General features: G+C 48.1%; 1 protein-coding gene across 1 annotated transcript; it reads left to right on the top strand.

Moving 5' to 3' along the window:
* Positions 1-2208: 2208 nt before the first annotated feature.
* LOC120686002 lies at positions 2209-5226 on the top strand. The gene is made up of 7 exons (XM_039968163.1): positions 2209-2527; positions 2667-2799; positions 3473-3576; positions 3674-3845; positions 3949-4089; positions 4175-4266; positions 4360-5226. The coding sequence occupies exons 1-7, from the start codon at positions 2409-2411 to the stop codon at positions 5036-5038; spliced, it is 1440 nt and encodes a 479-aa protein (XP_039824097.1). The 5' UTR covers positions 2209-2408; the 3' UTR covers positions 5039-5226.
* Positions 5227-20122: the final 14896 nt, after the last annotated feature.

Here is a 20122-nt window from a genome sequence, read left to right as displayed (position 1 = left end):
ACTGCTAGCAGAGCACATACGCTCCTTGAACCCCGATATTGGCACTCGCCTTAATCAACTCTTCATCTAGCAGAGACTTGGGAGCTTACCTCACTCTCTTGCCTCGCTTGTACCCCTACTACAAGCACCCCCGGTGCAAAAATAGTACAATGCTCTCGCACACCTCTTTGCTGGACGTACGACCCCACGGCCGGAACCAGAATAAATCCGTGCGTTACTGTATTGCCTCTTGCATCAACATCTGGGACGAGGAACACGCAGCAGCATCACTGGTTGGGTCCGGACCACCGGGTCAGGACACCGACAACTAGAACTCGACATGGCCCTGTTTAGATGTGTAAACTTTTGGGTGTAAAATACTGTAGCACTTTCGTTTGTATTTGATAATTATTAATGTGTTATGGGTTAATTAGGCTTAAAAGATTCGTCTTGCAAATTATAGACAAATTGTTTAATTAGTTATTTTATTTAACTACATTTAATAATTTATGAATGTGTTGAAACATTCGATGTGATAGGAAATCTTGTAATTTTTTGGAATTTCGAAGGCAAATAAGCAAGACCAGGTGGTGGTGACGAGCTGCTGCTGGCCTGCTTGCTGCCGCAGCTGAAACAAGAAGAAAGCCTGGAGGGCCAAACCATCTGTGTCGGCCGGTAGCTGCTCGGCCGCTAGCTGTCCTGAATCTGGTGTCTCGGCGCTTCGCACTCTGTTTGCTGTGTTGTGGTTGGTGGCTGGTGCTGATTTATTATGAGAAAAAAATACTGCTGGCTGCTGATTGGTGCTAATTTGGTGTGAGAGAAAAATACTATTGACTGGACAGCGAACAGAGTTTCAGCTATTTTTCGCTTCATCAGCTGTTGTTGCGGAACAGCAAAAGCTAGGGTTTGGTTTATGGCAAAAAAGCTAACGTCTGGGGCATGCATGTGATCTCCTCTGGGCTCCGTGGCTTTCTTTCTGTTTACGGCCGGTACGAAAGGCCTTTGGGCTCACTGCCCGATCAGTAGATGGATGCTGTTTGACTTGACTTGACCGCCGGCGGGAAAGGCGGCGTTGGCCGTGGAGCCGTCCGGACCGCGGGTCTGGAATGGCTCGACACGGGTTGTCTGGTTAGCTGAATCTTCCTGACGGATTTGGGATTTCCCTGGAGGCTTTCGTTCAATCAAACGGCTGTAGATGCGTGGCCACATGGGCTCTATCAAATCGCGATGACGAGGAATACAGGTGTGTTGGGGGCTAAATGTGCATTCTACTTGTCCATCACGGGCAAAAAAAGATGCGACGAACATGGTCCAGTATATATTCCCTGCCTTTTTCTCGTGGAATTTTGGTGGCGACTTACCGCCAAATCAACCGGCGATACCGCAGCAGCACGACTGGTTTAGATTTGATTTTTTAGATTTAAATGTTGTGTCGATTATTTAAACACCAGAATGATTCTAAATGAATAAAGTTTGAATTACAAAGCTGTAGATCTCGTCGAGGTCTATAATTTTCGTATAAATTTTATCTCCATCCGAATCCATATGAATTTGTTATAATTTTTTAAAAATGTGCTACAGTTAATTGATACAGTACCACCGGTTGATTTGTCGGTCAGTCGCTACAGTAACTTTTTGCCGGATGAACCGGCGGTATGTTTTCTACAGTGCACCTGCCGCCGGTTCATCCGGCGGTACTTACCTTCCGCCGGATGAACTGGCGGCAGGATGATATTTTTGCAAAAAAAAAAATTCGGCATATATTTTTGATAAATCGAAAAAATAATAATATAAAAATTAAAGAAAATTCGAGTTGCAAAATGCTTGATGAGGAGGAAAGGCCCACGACGATACCGGGCCTTTTCGAAGTTTTAGTTTTTCTTCCTTTCCGTATCCAATCTTAGCATTGCCAGTCCATTAAAGAGACGTTTAGCCTTGTTGGGCCGGTCTTATCCTGTCCGACGACGCGTGGGCCCAAAGCCCCGTCGGCAGCAGCCCTTGCCAGCGCATGCGCTTCGTCCTCCCCCCCAACGGGAAACTCTCCAGGCCCCACCGCCACAACGCCCCTCGGGACGCCCACTCTGCCGACCGGTGGGGCCCGCAGAGCCCGCACCGGCCCCCGCGACCCGGCACGCGCGCCACCCAGTCCCACTGCCGCGTCGGGCCCACCGAGGCACCGCCCTAAAGGCTACGGGTCAATGGCCTGCCTCGTCGAGGAGCATCTCGCTCGGCGGCTTCCGTCCGAGTCAAGGTGACCGTTGGGCCGCGGGGCAGCGCCGAACGGGGCGGGCAGCACGAGACGCGCAACAAAAACCCTCGTCAGTCTCCCGAGCCTCGAAGGCCTCGCGCGCACCCACGCCACCGGCACCGCACCCTCACCCACCGACCTCGGCGGCGCGGCGAGTCCCAGGCCCCAGGGCCCGAGGGCGATGGCGGCGATGATGATGACCGCGGGCGAGTCCAAGTCCCCGGCGCGCGCGCTGCGGCGGCTGGCCGGCGCCGCGGTCGCCGCCGTGCTGCTCCGCCGCACCTTCAGCGCCTCCAAGTGGTACGCCGTCTTCCCTTCGCGCCCGTGCCGCTGTTTGCTTTTCTCCCTCCCGCGTCGTCCTCTTCGTGGCGACGGCCGACGGACGGGGGGTTCGGGACTCGGGGGTACGACTGACGGATGGGGGCCTTGCTTTTGCCAGCAAGACGGAGGCGCGGATGGCGACGGCGCGGATGAAGCTGCTGCGGAACCGGCGGGGGGCGCAGGTGCGGCAGATGCGCCGCGACATCGCCGCGCTCCTCCGCGACAAACAGGAGGACACCGCGCGCATCAGGGTGAGCGCCCGGCACCGGGAGTTTCGGTTTGTCTTGTTGCATTACAAATTAGTTCATCGGAGAAACTTGGGTTACTGATACTGTTTAGACAGAGTACTACCTTCCTCCCGGCGCGAGCGGAGAATCCCTTGAATGGGAACCTGCGCCTGCGCGTGTCCTTCGTTTCTTGATCTCGCGGTGTAGGCCTTATATGCGGGTTTTCGGATTTCCGGGGCGGCGATACCAGGAAATGGGGGATTCTTGTGTCCAATGGCAAGAAATTCCGTATATAAGTTCGTTGATGTGGTTCATTTTTTGGGGGTGCACGATCAGAGAGTTGGAATACTTTAATTGTAAGAGATTAACTGTCGCCTAACACAATCACAAGAATTGGGAAACTTTATTGTTAGAAATTAACTGCTATAAACATGACGTTTCTTTCCATTAGTAACACTGAGGTAAGGAAACTCCTTAATTGTGCTTTAATTTCGGAACAATGGCGCCACTATTTTCAAGTGTATGCCTGTATGGAGCCCCTGAATAAGTTGTGTAAGAAAATTGGGTATGTAAAACCTCTACAAATTGCATTGTTTACCCAGAGGTTCTGTTGACTCTTTCACTCACCAGTAATGGAAAATTCGATGCGGACCAAATTTCATATACTTATTAATCCATGTACTTGGCAATTTTGCAGGTTGAACATGTAATTAGAGAGCAAAACTTCATGGCAGCCAACGAGATCATTGAACTATTCTGTGAGCTGATTGTTACGCGTCTCCCCATCATTGCAAAGCAGAAGTTTGTCCTGCGCAATCCTTGGCTTAACAAATTATTTATTCTCATAACTAAAAGAAGCCCTAATCTTTTGCTACCTCTTTGCCATCCTTTTATTCAGGGAATGTCCAGCAGACTTGAAAGAAGGCATCTGCAGTTTGATATTTGCAGCTCCAAGGTGCTCAGAGCTCCCTGAACTCGGTCGAATTCGTGACATTTTTGAAAAGAAGTACGGCAAAGATTTCGTTTCTGCTGCAGTTGACTTGCGCCCAGATGCTGCTGTTAATAACCTTGTAAGCATGGATGAGTCTTTAGTTAAAATTCTACAAATCATTGAAATAGATGTATTTGCCTATATCCGTTCTTCACAAATCTGAACTTGATCTCCTTTTGAAGCTGATCGAGAAGCTGTCTGTTAAGAAGCCTTCTGGGCAAACTAAACTGAAAGTTCTAAAGGATATAGCAAAAGAGCATCAGATTGATTGGGATACCACTGAGAGTGAGCAGGAGCTTCTGAAACCTCCTGAAGATTTGATTGTATGTGCGCTACTGAAACTCTCCTGTGCATGCTTCAATCTTACTTGCCTGATGTTTTGAGCTAATATGTTTGACTTCTTTGCAGAAAGGCCCAAGTACATTTGTTGAAGCTTCCAATATGCCTGTTAAGACTACTCTGACATCACATGTTGTGCAACCAATTCCAACTAGCTTCAGGTTACAGCCCTTCTAGATATGTAACCACATGAGTAAGATTTGCAGTATCATTAGTTCGTTCCTCACACATGTCTTCTTATTCTTTTTCTGCAGCTCTAGGTATTCGGATGATGAATCTGATGATGGGGACACTATGCAATTCAAAGATGCTGCTTCGGCCGCGCGAGCAGCTGCAGAGTCTGCTGAGAGAGCAGCATCTGCTGCCAAGGCCGCAGCTGATTTTGCCAATAAGAACAACCATCCATTTGATGAAGTCGAAGATTGCAAAGCTTCAGCTCATGAATCCACTCATCCCCGCAAGAGGCAGTCAATGAGCAACTCAAGTAAGTCATCCAGGAAAGAAGATACAGATGCCTTTGAGGAACTAAAACCCCATGGAGGGAAAGCATCCAGCACTGGAAGCTTCAGCGGAACGAACTGCGTAGAAGACAGAGACAACTATCCTGTGGATTTGGACACTAAGACAATGCGAAGAAGGAACAGCCGTGCTGCTCGGAAGGTGCACTCAGAGATAAAGTTTGATGATTCTGAGGGACTGTGTTCAGATTCAGAGGATGAGAATGATGTGGAGATACAATCGGTAGAAAGGCCACTACCTCCTACAAGAGAGCCTTTTACAGAAAACCGTCACTCTGAAGAGGGAGAGCCCGACAACGATTTCCCCGAGTTTCCAAAGGCAAACCTTCATTCTCGTGTTCATCCAAATATGCCCCTTGACTACGAAACTCTCACTGCACGCTTTGAGGCGCTCAAGTCCGGCAAGCTTCCATAGACCGTAGTGCAACAATGTATCACATTCTTTCTTATTGCTTCTGTACAACAATATATCACATAATAGTAGGTTATAGTGTGTCTCTAGATTATTTGATTCTGGCTTAGGCCAAGGATTTGCCGATTCAATCTATTACTGCATCTGTATTGTTCTGGTAATATATAGATCATTTGTATTGCCTTTCTCTAGCGTACCTGCTTTTGCTGAGCTGAAATGGCAATCCCAACTGTGTTTGCAATCTGCTCAGGGCTGGAAGACAGTTTCTGCAGTATCTGTAAATCTGAAGGAACACTTGAGGTCATATTCTGGTACCTCAATAAATGCATTCATGTGCAGCAAGATCATGTGATGTTGATCTATTTCAGAGAGAGCTCTCTGACGATGAGGAGGATCAGCTTATACTCCTGAAGCACTGCTACTAAAACACAGATCAGGAGTCTTTTTTTTTTGGGACCGTATCCTATGGAAACCAGAGTCTTGGTGGAAACTTTGGAAACTCCAACAAAAGCCACTGGATCTCCATCCGAGGGCAGCGGAGAGATTTGGGAAAATTTTGCATCTAGCCGCCCGCCACTTCCCCCACCGTGCGTGCATTTTTTGCACATTCCCCCCTCCGTCCGTCCGTGAGCCTCCGTTCGTTCCCCTCCGTCACGCGGATCCACGCGCCGGGAGTCGGATCCCCTCCGAGGTCTTTCCTTCGGCCGCCGCCGCCGGCCACAATCTGGGTCGCCGCCGGCCTCCCTTGAGGCGCCGCAGCCCTCGGGTCGCCTCCGCCTGACTCAACTGCGCCGCCGCCCTCGGGTCGCCTCAGCCGGACTCAACTGCGCCGCCGCCCTCCACTGCACAGCCTGCCTTCGTCGCCGCCCTGGGGTCGCCCCTGCCCTCCACTCGCCGCTGCCCTGGGGTCGCCGCCGCCCTCGTCCCAAGGTTCGCCGCGCCCAACAGCGTCGTCGCCTGGCATTGGAGCTGCGCCGCCACGGCCAGGAGGACGGGCGGTCAAGCGCCGGGAGTTGGATCCCCTCCGAGGTCCTTCCTTCGGTCGCCGCCGCCGGCCTCGATCTGGGTCGCCGCCGGCCTCCCTTGAGGCGCCGCCGTCCTCGGGTCGCCTCAGCCGGACTCGACTGCGCCGCCGCCCTCCACTGCACAGCCTGCCTTCGTCGCCGCCCTGGGGTCGCCCCAGCCCTCCACTCGCCGCTACCCTGGGGTCACCGCCGCCCTCGTCCCAAGGTTCGCCGCGGCCCAACAGCGTCGTCGCCTGGCATTGGAGCTGCGCCGCCACGGCCAGGAGGACTGGCGGTCAAGCGAGCCGAGCAGGAGCAGGATTGTTGCTTCGGCCATTTTCTGTGGAGGATCCCATTTTCTGTGAACTGAATTGTGATGGATGGTAGCCTATTTTCTGAAATTTTGTATTGACAGAGTGACCATGTACAAAGATTTCATGGGAGCAATGAACAATGTATTGATGAGATTGAATTGTGTTGTGTCATTTGAAAGGATTTAGATTGAATTGTAATCTATCATCTGAAAATATGTAATGCAATTGTGTTCTATCATTTGATAATGAGATTGACTAATTGCAAACCAGATTCTTGCTTGTGGTGACACTTTGATACAGGTTTTGATTGACTATCAGTTTCATGTTTTGTCAAATATTGATGGCAAACATGTCTCAAACTAGGATATTGCAAGTTTCCAGATTCTGTAAAGAATCATTGCAGGTTTCGTTGCAGGTTTCAGAAATTATATTGAAACAATTTGGTGTGCATAACAGCAGTTGGGGGTACTACCCAAAGGAGTCATCCAAGCGTGGCTTGATCATGTCTAGTTTTTGCAGCCTCTGATATTTGTCCATCAGGTATGTTGACAAGCTCTGAGTGACCATCAGGAGCTGCTATATGTGCTGGATTAGATGCTTGCATTTTCGTTGGTTCTCCAACTCTTTGCAATATGTGCTGAGTGACCATCATGGCCGGCCTCCAACTCCAACCGGCGCCCAGTCATGATGCCGGTGGCCGGTGCTTGACATTCAGGTGATAGAGTACTGACCGACTGAAGAACTGAACATGGCTTCTCAATTCATCACATTTTCACGACAAGCCTGATATTGTGGGAAGATAAACAATACATGACAATTTCACGTGAAACATTCAGTCCATCATAGTATCTACCTTGAGCAGCCTCATTCAATCAGTGACTGGCCTGCTGGAACTGTCACATGATCATGGCCATGAACAGAAGAAGATGGTCATCATTTTTGCTTTGCTGTCCAGCAATGCAAGAGGGAAGAAAAACTGAATCTTGCTTAACAGTAGTAAAAGAACAACTGTATATCGGTGTCCAACAGTACAGTGATAATGTAACACCCCAGTGTTAATCAAGGTGTTAATCATGGGTTAAACCGCTAATTATGGACTTAAGCTTATCGTTAGCGTTAATCGAGTTCTCACGGTAAATATCGTTTAGCCAAGTTCGACCCAGTTTTTCTCAATGATCCGAGCTTCAATTCAATTGTCGCCCAAAACAAAAGTTGTAGATCATCTTGTCCTCTACAACTTCTATTTTGGTCAAATTTCGGGTTTCAATGTGAAAATTTGAGTTTTGGGCGGTCAAACTTTGATCAAATTCTTTTCAAATGAATTAAACCCGGTTACTGTGCTCTCCAGTGAACCGTACGCGCGCCCATGCCGTGGCTCTGCGTTGTCGCCGGCGACGCCACGCGTCGGCCGTCGACGATCCTCGCCTGTCGCGCTCGCACGCCGTCCTTATCCCCTCTCCCAGAGCCGTGTCCGTTTTCCCCTCCCTTTCTCCTCCATCGCGCAGCAAGGAGCAGAGCAGCCGAGCCTCGCCGCCGTCCGCCGCTACGGCCATCCATCGCCACCGTGTCTCGATTCCTCGCGTCCCAAGCCGCTCCACCTCGCCCTCCACCTTCTTCGCTCCATCTTGTGCTCGATTGAGCCCTCAGTCGCCGGAATCGAAGCTGCAGACCGCGGCCGCCATTGTTGCCGCCCGAGCTTCGCCCTCTCCGTCGATCTCCAATCTCCGGTCATCCTCCGCCCAATCCAAGGTCGCAGTGAGCTTCCTCGTATCTTACTCCATCTCCCCGACCCTTTTTCCCCTTGGTTCCGCCGCCATGGTCGCCGGGAACATGCCGCGCCGCCGCGGCCGCCTGAGCGCCGCCGCTGTGCCCGTCGCGAGCCGCCTCCGCGCTGGCTTCCGCAGCGCCGCCGCGCGCCCCGGGGCTGGCAGGCCTCCCTGGCCGCGGGGCTGCCCTGCCCGCCGCCGACCGGCCTCGCCGTCGACTGAGAGCGCTGCGCCGCCGCCCTTGCCCGCGTGCGCGCCGCCGCCCTGCCTTTGCCGCCATCGCCGCTCAGCCTGCGCCCTGGCCGCCCCCTCTCGCGCCCTGCTCGGCCGCGGGCCCCGCGCTGGCTCCGCGCGCGAGCCGCTGCGCTGCCCCGCTGGCCGGCCCATGGCCGCCGCGCGCGCAGGCGCGCCGCCGGCGTGAGCGGCCGGGCAGGCCAAGCAGAGCAGGGGAGCGCCCCCTCCCCATCTCTCTCTCTGTCAAGTGGGACCCACGGGTCAGGGTGTTAGGGGTGGTTTTATTTATGTTTGTTGAGTTCTGCAGAAATCTTCCAAAAATCGTAGAAAAATGCAGAAAAATCCCAAAAATGCAAACTAAATTTTGTTAAGTTTCTAAAATCAAGATCTTCAGTAGAAAAATACTCATGCATTAAAAATGTCACTTTTGCCCCTACTTAAATTGTGTTTTGTGTTTAAACTAGTTTATTTAATACCGGTTGTTCCGTTACTCTAAAAATTATGAAACTTATTCAGTAGATTACTTTTTGGATGTGTAGTCCACTGAAAAAGTTTCAGGTGCATAGCCTGTGTTTATGTTGTGGATCTATTAGTGTTTGATTTCTTTTCTAGGGTTAAAATAAATACTTTCTGTCGTCAATAAATATTGGAAAAATTTATGTGGCATGCTTATCAAAATCATGTTATTTTGGTAACTTCTTGTGGCTTGATCATATCTGCATGTAGAGTCCTTGCTTTTATTTGGCTCCTAGCTACAGTTTTCTTTTATAAGTGTGGCTATTTGATTATTGTTTCATGCATGTGTAACCACAACAAAACAAACTCCTGTCTTACTCCGTGCTGCCCTAAGCAAACTTAGTAGTTGATGTTTTGAAGGAAATACTTCAGGCTAAAAGGAATTAGCAACCGAAATCTCATCTCAGCACTACACCATTCCTTTGGACCGTAGTTTTGAAAGTGCTGTTTATTGGTTTTGTTTTTATTTCTAATTGCGCGTGCTGCATTGCATTGTATCTTTTCATGAGTTTCATGCATGGCATATTTTCCTCGTGTAGCTGCTGACACCGAAGTCGCCTACGAGCTCGTTGCTGAACCGATCCAGGAGCCGCAAGCAGGAGAACAGCAGGAGGACGCAGTCGAGCACGCTCCTGAAGAAATCGCTAACCCCGCTGACTTGCAAGGCAAGCCCCGGAGCATATCCCTTATTTTAATTACTCCATGTTATACTTTAAGTATTGTGCATTTACGTTCAAGGAGTTGATTGGAACCATAGATGCATAATCTTGATTACCAGTGTCATTACTAGTGTAGGTATCGCTAGCACTGCTAGGCTTAAGTAAACCGGTAGAAGACGGGTGATTTCCTGTCACCCGCGAGATATAGGGTTGTTACTTCAGGCAGTGTTTTGAGAAATAATGCAATGAGAAGGAAATTGGAGACCGGGCGGAGGGAAAGTTGGACAGGATTGTTGAGTAAAGAAAGTTGAGTCTCCGCCTGTGTCGATTGAGGACCGTTCCGTTGTTGGCCCTTTGACTGAGGATTGAACAGTACTAACCACATGCCGGAAGTAGGAGGTAGTCGAAACCGGTAAGCTAATTACCTTAATTGCGTCGGAATCTGGGTCTCGACCTGCGGTGCTGGGTAGGGTTGACGGATGGTGAAGTAGCCCACGGGTTCACTGGGTGTTCGCACGTGCGGGGCTCATCATCTGGGTGCTTGCGGGCTTGATTCAGACTTCGGGGTAATTATGGGAACAGTTGACGTGTGTGGCCCGACGGGGTTTTCACGTGTCGTGTGAGTTAGGTCCACCTTGCAAGGTTAAATCGGATCGATTCGCCGTGACTCGCGGATATGAGAGCCTTGGTCAATGCGTCGCATCGTAGTAAGGATTGAAAGGCAGAAAGAGAAAAGTTGGACTTTTGTTGATATTCTTGAAAAGATAATATGATTAACCATGTGTGCTCTAGAGAATTAGGCAAACCTAGTTTCTAACTATCAACACAATTGGAGCTAAAATATTGAAAGTAAGGATCCAGTGTTAGTAGCTTTTCAGCAAAATAACCCAGAGCCAAAGAGCTATGCATGTCTAGGTAATGGGCTAAGTATACCCATAGACGGGTAAGCCTTGCTGAGTATTAGAATACTCAGGGTTTGGTTGTAACCCTTCTGAGCAGGCTGTATTCCGGAAGACTTCGAGGAAATCAGTGCGTCCTGGAGTGGTCAGCCTCTTCCTCCAGGTTGGACGGTCGAGTGGGTTCCGCCTTCTCCGTGAAGTGCAGGCAGGTGAGCCTCACATCAGTGGGCAAGATGTGAAGTTCATCTTTTGGTCATCGACGTTATTTATCGTACTGTATTTTGAAGCTTGTTTCAAACCTATTTGTATTTTTTTTTCCGCTGCGTTTAAACTCTGTATTCGAAATGTAACTCTGGCTTGTAAAACTTTAATTGTATGTTAATTTTGAAGACTTTTGTCTAACTCTGGTTGTAAGTTAAGTTTGAAAACCTTGGTTGCTTGTAATCACCTGTGCTCGTCTTTTGGCGAGAGTTCCTGTGCAATCGATCCTGGTTAAAGCAGGCAGTCTGGGTGTACTGGTGAAGTGCAGTAGCAGAGGTTTAAGTTAAAAGGTTAATTAGTGCACTTGATCGGTATTATTTGGACTGTTCTGTGACAGCTGGTATCAGAGCTAATTGCACTGGGGGGGGGGTGATTACTTGAGTGCTTAACTGCAAAATTTTTGGGTTTTTCGAAAAGTTGACGCTAGATGCGCTAAGGAATAGGATAGATAGTTCGTATGCCCTAATTATGTGTTATAAGTTAGGAGGCATCTAAGTATTTATTCATTCCAGCACTTCCAGCATTTACTTCTCGTTAAACCTTACTTTTGTGCACAACTACTATTCTGTAACGACGCACCTACGCTGAGGTAAGCAAGGTAAGCATTCTGGTAGTCCTTAGAATAGCCCACGTGTTTCATACGTGCGCGGGTCCCGTATGATGAGCATACGAGGAGGTGATAAGGCTCAATTCAAACGAGCTTGTCGCTATCTGCCGCCTGATATGGAGTGCGGATTTCATACCGTGTGATTGTGATCACGGTCATTTCGTAAGGCAATGTTACGAGATGTAAACCTGTCATGCGGTTGGCCATGACCGTGACCCTTGGGACACGTCTACCCTTGGATGTCCCGTAAGGCGAGTGTACGGGAAGTGAATACATTGTTATGACGTATGCAGCGCTGCCCATTCAGCGTCGAACGTTTGGGTGCCGTCTCTATAGTGGACGGTAATGTATGTGTTAATATGTGGGAAACTGCATATGCGTTACCCGTGTGGCGTAGGACACATGGGGGCCGTTCGTGTGTGCTGGCACGAAGGGTCCAGAAATGGATAATTATATCTCTCTTGTTGTTTTGGTTTGTCTGCAGGAACACTAACTTCGTTAAGCGCGTTATGAAATCCTTGATCGTTGGAACGACTAGTATATATAGGGAGAGTACGTAATTGTGCCACTAGTCGTCTTCGTATGCCATATTTGGTACTTGCTTGGGTGAGAAATGATAGAACGTGCATGCATCTGGCATAATTGAGTTGGTTGATCGCTTTGTTGTTTGCGGTTGCGCCTCATCAAAAATGTTTTTGTGATCGCTTCGTAGTTAATAGTTGTGCAACCCTGAGTTACCAATCTGTGGTTCAAGTGAGTAGATGAGGTTTCAACCGAAGCAAGTCGGTTTATTTTTCCTTGGTGAACCATATCGCAAGGGAAATGATTCATGCCGTGTGTTCATATTAGATATGCACATTCTTTATTGCATGAATTAGTCCTGATAGCGAATGGCTAACCAAGGGGTGGTTATTTTGCAGATGGGTGATAACCACGCTGCCAACCCTGGAAATAAGAATCACGAAGCACAACCACAACCACCTCCCTCCTTGGCTCAAGCTATTGCGGCTCTTATTGCTGACCGCAATGAGCAGATTGAGTTGATGAGGCAATTGGTGCAAAACAATGCCGGCAGAGGTCGACAAGCTCCACCAGCAGAAACTGATTATGTCGGTTTTCTGGCCACCCAACCACCTCTGTTCCACAAGGCAGATGATCCTCTTGAAGCCGATGCATGGATTCGCACCATTGAGGACAAGTTCAGTATCCTCAATTGTACAGAAGTAGACAAAGCCGCCTTTGCAGCGCAACAACTGAGAGGCCCAGCGAAGATATGGTGGGTTAATCACAAGTCTCTACTCCCCGCTGGTGCGCGTCTCACTTGGAATGAGTTTGTGGCAGCATTCAAGGCCCATCATATTCCTACTAGTCTGATGAGAAGGAAGATGGCAGAGTTCCTGGAATTGAAGCAAGGAAACAATACTGTTCTTCAATATGCTCAAACCTTCAACCAGTTAGCTCAGTATGGTGGTTTTCATGTGGATAGTGATGAGAAGAGGCAAGATTGCTTCAGGAGGGGACTGAACACCAAACTGCAAGACAAACTAGCTCTAACAACTTGTGCCGACTTTACCGAGCTAGTTAATAAGGCTATTACTCAAGAAGATGCTACCTTAGCTCATAAGGCCGACAAAAAGAGGAAGGCACCTGTTGGATCTTCCAGCAGTGCGCCCCAGAGGTACAAGCTAGTACAGACGGGAAGTCAGCGAGCTCCAAGTCATCCACCGCAGCAAGGCCGTTGGGTTGCTAGGCCGCCACAGCAGCAGTAGTGGGTACCACGTCTCCCAGTGCCACAGCAAGGGCAGAGACCTCCCGCTTCGCAGTTTGTACGCCCCAGCAACTATCCATGTTATAACTGCGGGCTTCCTGGGCATTTTGCACGTGATTGTCACATGCCACGCAGACAAGTCAATTACCAGCCTCCTACCCCAATTTCAACTTCTAGTACCCAGCATAATAAGAAGAAGACTGTACCTATCAAAACGGGTCGTGTGAACTACACCACATTGGAAGATATTACTGACGGTACTCAAGTGATGACGGGTATGTTTTCCGTTAACCAGCGCCCTGTTGTTGTGTTATTTGATTCCGGAGCATCTCATACATTTATCAGCGAAGCATGTGTAGCACGGCTCAACTTACAAGTAACACACATGAAAAGACCATATATTATTCATGCACCGGGTGTACCGTTAAAAGCCGGTCAATCTGTTCCGAGTGTATCCCTTGACCTAGGTGGGAAAGTTTTCCAGACCGATCTCATTGTTCTTCCAAACCAAGGAATAGATATCATTCTTGGAATGAATTGGATGGAGGAACATCGTGTTACCCTTGACACTTCATCTCGCATTGTCCGAATCAATTCTTCCACACATGGCATTTTGAATATTCACCTTTCCCAGCGTGAAATTCCAACCACTATCATATACCATCTTGAGGGGAAGATTCTAGAAATAATTCCGGTGGTTTGTGAATACCCCGATGTGTTTCCGGAGGACTTGCCAGGCATGCCTCCTGATCGGGATATTGAGTTTGTCATTGAGTTACAGCCCGGCACAGCGCCCATATCTCGAAGACCATACAGAATGACCCCAAGTGAGTTAGCTGAGTTGAAAGTTCAGTTGCAAGAATTATTGGATAAGGGTTTTATCCGACCCAGTACTTCACCATGGGGTTGTCCAGCTTTGTTCGTGAAAAAGAAAGATCATGGGTTACGACTATGTGTGGACTATCGACCTTTGAATGCGGTCACCATCAAAAACAAATATCCTCTTCCTCGCATTGATATTCTCTTTGATCAATTAGCCGGTGCCAAGTTCTTCTCGAAAATAGATCTCCGATCTGGTTACCATCAAATTAAAATCAGGCCATCAGATATACCAAAAACAGCATTCTCCACTCATTATGGTCTTTATGAGTATTTGGTCATGTCCTTTGGATTAACCAATGCTCCAGCCTACTTCATGTATCTCATGAATTCGGTGTTCATGCCAGAGCTGGATAAATTCGTCGTGGTATTCATTGATGATATCTTAATCTATTCCAAGACGGAAGAAGAACATGCTCAGCATCTTCATATAGTACTCCAACGTCTCAGGGAACATCAGCTATATGCTAAGCTCAGCAAGTGCGAATTTTGGCTAAAGGAAGTTCCATTTCTAGGTCATGTTATTACGACTGAGGGTATTTCTGTTGATCCCAGTAAAGTACAGGATGTACTGAACTGGAAGGCTCCAACCTCAGTGGCTGAAATCCGAAGTTTCTTAGGGTTAGCGGGTTATTATCGTCGGTTCATACCGGAATTTTCCAGAATTGCTAAACCTATGACTGAACTTCTCAAGAAAGGTACCAAATTCTATTGGAGTGACCAATGTGAGACAGCTTTTCGGAAGTTAAGAACTCTACTTACTTCAGCACCAATCTTAGCTCAACCAGATACTACAAAGCCATTCGATGTTTATTGTGATGCTTCGGGCACCGGAATTGGCTGTGTTCTGATGCAAGAGAATCGGGTGATTGCTTATGCTTCTCGATCACTCAAGCGTCATGAAGAGAACTATCCCACACATGATCTGGAATTAGCAGCTGTAGTCCATGCTTTGAAGATCTGGCGACATTATCTTCTGGGCACGAAGTGTAACATTTATACAGATCACAAGAGCCTCAAATATCTTTTCACCCAATCTGATCTGAACATGCGTCAACGACGATGGCTCGAGTTGATTAAAGATTATGAGCTCGAAGTGCACTACCATCCAGGAAAAGCAAATGTGGTTGCTGATGCGTTAAGCCGCAAGGCTCACTGTTATTGCCTCTCTGCTATACCCCTGAGTGAGTCTCTCTGTTTTGAGATGGAAAAGCTAAACTTGAGCATTGTACCCCATGGCACATTGGCTCATCTAGAACTTACTCCTACTCTTCGTGATCTGATCATCGAAGCACAAAAGAAAGATAAAGGAGTAAAGGAAATTCAGAGAAGATTAGCAGAAGGAGATCCGAAAGTAAACTGTTTCCACCAAGATAGTGAGAATGTGTTATGGTTTAAGAATCGAATAGTGGTCCCTAAGGATTTCGAACTCCGAAAGCAAATTCTTGATGAAGCTCATACTTCCCGATTATCCATCCATCCGGGTAGCAACAAGATGTACCAAGACCTGAAACAACGATTTTGGTGGACTCGGATGAAAAGAGAGGTCGCTAAATATGTGTCCGAATGTGACATCTGTCGCAGAGTTAAAGCGAGTCATCTCAGGCCAGCAGGAACTCTCCAGCCTTTGAGTATTCCTGAATGGAAATGGGAAGATATTAGTATGGATTTCATAGTTGGATTGCCTCGGACTCAGAAGGGCTATGACTCTATATGGGTTGTGGTTGATAGACTAACCAAGTCAGCACATTTTATTCCAGTCAGTACTCGTTATTCCACAAAAAGATATGCTGAGTTATACGTTGAGCATATCCTATGCCTGCATGGTATACCCAAGACTATCATCTCTGATCGTGGAAGCCAATTCACTGCTCGCTTTTGGGAACAATTGCATACTTGCTTAGGAACTCGTGTGATTCGCAGCTCTGCTTACCACCCTCAAACAGATGGCCAAACAGAAAGAATCAATCAGATTTTAGAAGATATGCTCCGTGCATGTGTCTTAGCCTATCCACAGAAATGGGATCAATGTTTGCCATTAGCTGAATTCTCTTATAACAATAGCTATCAAGAGAGTATCAAAATGGCACCATTTGAAGCCTTATACGGACGTCGATGTCGAACCCCTTTGAATTGGTCGGAAGCAGGTGAAAGAACTATTTTCGGACCGGACATGGTTCAAGAAGCCGAAGAACAAGTCCGTCTTATTCAAGAAAATTTGAAAATTGCGCAGTCTCGGCAGAAGAGCTACGCTGACAAAAGGACTGATCCACTCGTCTTTAAAGTTGGTGACCAGGTATACTTAAAAGTATCACCTTGGAAAGGCGTTCAAAGATTTGGAGTAAAAGGAAAATTAGCACCCCGCTACATTGGTCCATACCAAATTGTGGAGAGATGTGGCCCTGTAGCTTACCGGTTGGATCTTCCAGCAAAATTTTCGGCAATTCATAACACTTTTCATGTATCACAACTCAAGAAGTGTCTTAGAGTTCCGACTGAAGCTATTGATAGTGACTCAATTCAATTAGAGTCTGATCTCACGTATCCTGAGCATCCTATCAAGATTATTGATCGCAAGGATCGGATTACTCGTCGCACAACTAATCGATTCTACAAAGTTCAATGGAGTAATCACTCCGAAGAAGAAGCTACTTGGGAGAAAGAGGAATTTCTAAGGTCAAAGTATCCGGACTTTTTAAATGCTCATCAAGGTACTTCTCACTTGGCCATCTCATCTTATACGTTCCATCGTGCCTGAATCTCGGGACGAGATTCCTTTAAGAGGGGAAGGCTGTAACACCCCAGTGTTAATCAAGGTGTTAATCATGGGTTAAACCGCTAATTATGGACTTAAGCTCATCGTTAGCGTTAATCGAGTTCTCACGGTAAATATCGTTTAGCCAAGTTCGACCCAGTTTTTCTCAATGATCCGAGCTTCAATTCAATTGTCGCCCAAAACAAAAGTTGTAGATCATCTTGTCCTCTACAACTTCTATTTTGGTCAAATTTCGGGTTTCAATGTGAAAATTTGAGTTTTGGGCGGTCAAACTTTGATCAAATTCTTTTCAAATGAATTAAACCCGGTTACTGTGCTCTCCAGTGAACCGTACGCGCGCCCATGCCGTGGCTCTGCGTTGTCGCCGGCGACGCCACGCGTCGGCCGTCGACGATCCTCGCCTGTCGCGCTCGCACGCCGTCCTTATCCCCTCTCCCAGAGCCGTGTCCGTTTTCCCCTCCCTTTCTCCTCCATCGCGCAGCAAGGAGCAGAGCAGCCGAGCCTCGCCGCCGTCTGCCGCTACGGCCATCCATCGCCACCGTGTCTCGATTCCTCGCGTCCCAAGCCGCTCCACCTTCTTCGCTCCATCTTGTGCTCGATTGAGCCCTCAGTCGCCGGAATCGAAGCTGCAGACCGCGGCCGCCATTGTTGCCGCCCGAGCTTCGCCCTCTCCGTCGATCTCCAATCTCCGGTCATCCTCCGCCCAATCCAAGGTCGCAGTGAGCTTCCTCGTATCTTACTCCATCTCCCCGACCCTTTTTCCCCTTGGTTCCGCCGCCATGGTCGCCGGGAACATGCCGCGCCGCCGCGGCCGCCTGAGCGCCGCCGCTGTGCCCGTCGCGAGCCGCCTCCGCGCTGGCTTCCGCAGCGCCGCCGCGCGCCCCGGGGCTGGCAGGCCTCCCTGGCCGCGGGGCTGCCCTGCCCGCCGCCGACCGGCCTCGCCGTCGACTGAGAGCGCTGCGCCGCCGCCCTTGCCCGCGTGCGCGCCGCCGCCCTGCCTTTGCCGCCATCGCCGCTCAGCCTGCGCCCTGGCCGCCCCCTCTCGCGCCCTGCTCGGCCGCGGGCCCCGCGCTGGCCAAGCAGAGCAGGGGAGCGCCCCCTCCCCATCTCTCTCTCTGTCAAGTGGGACCCACGGGTCAGGGTGTTAGGGGTGGTTTTATTTATGTTTGTTGAGTTCTGCAGAAATCTTCCAAAAATCGTAGAAAAATGCAGAAAAATCCCAAAAATGCAAACTAAATTTTGTTAAGTTTCTAAAATCAAGATCTTCAGTAGAAAAATACTCATGCATTAAAAATGTCACTTTTGCCCCTACTTAAATTGTGTTTTGTGTTTAAACTAGTTTATTTAATACCGGTTGTTCCGTTACTCTAAAAATTATGAAACTTATTCAGTAGATTACTTTTTGGATGTGTAGTCCACTGAAAAAGTTTCAGGTGCATAGCCTGTGTTTATGTTGTGGATCTATTAGTGTTTGATTTCTTTTCTAGGGTTAAAATAAATACTTTCTGTCGTCAATAAATATTGGAAAAATTTATGTGGCATGCTTATCAAAATCATGTTATTTTGGTAACTTCTTGTGGCTTGATCATATCTGCATGTAGAGTCCTTGCTTTTATTTGGCTCCTAGCTACAGTTTTCTTTTATAAGTGTGGCTATTTGATTATTGTTTCATGCATGTGTAACCACAACAAAACAAACTCCTGTCTTACTCCGTGCTGCCCTAAGCAAACTTAGTAGTTGATGTTTTGAAGGAAATACTTCAGGCTAAAAGGAATTAGCAACCGAAATCTCATCTCAGCACTACACCATTCCTTTGGACCGTAGTTTTGAAAGTGCTGTTTATTGGTTTTGTTTTTATTTCTAATTGCGCGTGCTGCATTGCATTGTATCTTTTCATGAGTTTCATGCATGGCATATTTTCCTCGTGTAGCTGCTGACACCGAAGTCGCCTACGAGCTCGTTGCTGAACCGATCCAGGAGCCGCAAGCAGGAGAACAGCAGGAGGACGCAGTCGAGCACGCTCCTGAAGAAATCGCTAACCCCGCTGACTTGCAAGGCAAGCCCCGGAGCATATCCCTTATTTTAATTACTCCATGTTATACTTTAAGTATTGTGCATTTACGTTCAAGGAGTTGATTGGAACCATAGATGCATAATCTTGATTACCAGTGTCATTACTAGTGTAGGTATCGCTAGCACTGCTAGGCTTAAGTAAACCTGTAGAAGACGGGTGATTTCCTGTCACCCGCGAGATATAGGGTTGTTACTTCAGGCAGTGTTTTGAGAAATAATGCAATGAGAAGGAAATTGGAGACCGGGCGGAGGGAAAGTTGGACAGGATTGTTGAGTAAAGAAAGTTGAGTCTCCGCCTGTGTCGATTGAGGACCGTTCCGTTGTTGGCCCTTTGACTGAGGATTGAACAGTACTAACCACATGCCGGAAGTAGGAGGTAGTCGAAACCGGTAAGCTAATTACCTTAATTGCGTCGGAATCTGGGTCTCGACCTGCGGTGCTGGGTAGGGTTGACGGATGGTGAAGTAGCCCACGGGTTCACTGGGTGTTCGCACGTGCGGGGCTCATCATCTGGGTGCTTGCGGGCTTGATTCAGACTTCGGGGTAATTATGGGAACAGTTGACGTGTGTGGCCCGACGGGGTTTTCACGTGTCGTGTGAGTTAGGTCCACCTTGCAAGGTTAAATCGGATCGATTCGCCGTGACTCGCGGATATGAGAGCCTTGGTCAATGCGTCGCATCGTAGTAAGGATTGAAAGGCAGAAAGAGAAAAGTTGGACTTTTGTTGATATTCTTGAAAAGATAATATGATTAACCATGTGTGCTCTAGAGAATTAGGCAAACCTAGTTTCTAACTATCAACACAATTGGAGCTAAAATATTGAAAGTAAGGATCCAGTGTTAGTAGCTTTTCAGCAAAATAACCCAGAGCCAAAGAGCTATGCATGTCTAGGTAATGGGCTAAGTATACCCATAGACGGGTAAGCCTTGCTGAGTATTAGAATACTCAGGGTTTGGTTGTAACCCTTCTGAGCAGGCTGTATTCCGGAAGACTTCGAGGAAATCAGTGCGTCCTGGAGTGGTCAGCCTCTTCCTCCAGGTTGGACGGTCGAGTGGGTTCCGCCTTCTCCGTGAAGTGCAGGCAGGTGAGCCTCACATCAGTGGGCAAGATGTGAAGTTCATCTTTTGGTCATCGACGTTATTTATCGTACTGTATTTTGAAGCTTGTTTCAAACCTATTTGTATTTTTTTTCCGCTGCGTTTAAACTCTGTATTCGAAATGTAACTCTGGCTTGTAAAACTTTAATTGTATGTTAATTTTGAAGACTTTTGTCTAACTCTGGTTGTAAGTTAAGTTTGAAAACCTTGGTTGCTTGTAATCACCTGTGCTC

This window comes from Panicum virgatum, chromosome 2K, assembly GCF_016808335.1.
Source record: "Panicum virgatum strain AP13 chromosome 2K, P.virgatum_v5, whole genome shotgun sequence".
NCBI classification, from domain to species: Eukaryota; Viridiplantae; Streptophyta; class Magnoliopsida; order Poales; family Poaceae; genus Panicum; species Panicum virgatum.
The sequence above is the reverse complement of the archived record's forward strand: the minus strand, read 5'-3'. Positions and strand labels throughout refer to the sequence as shown.

What these genes read in the sequence shown, in the direction of transcription:
- LOC120686002 (XM_039968163.1), top strand. Translation starts at nt 2,409, where the DNA reads ATGGCGGCGATGATGATGACCGCGGGCGAGTCCAAGTCCCCGGCGCGC. An exon ending in ACCTTCAGCGCCTCCAAGTG is followed by an intron (nt 2,528 to 2,666) that starts GTACGCCGTCTT and finishes TGCTTTTGCCAG; the next exon opens with CAAGACGGAGGCGCGGATGG. An exon ending in ATGCTGCTGTTAATAACCTT is followed by an intron (nt 3,846 to 3,948) that starts GTAAGCATGGAT and finishes CTCCTTTTGAAG; the next exon opens with CTGATCGAGAAGCTGTCTGT.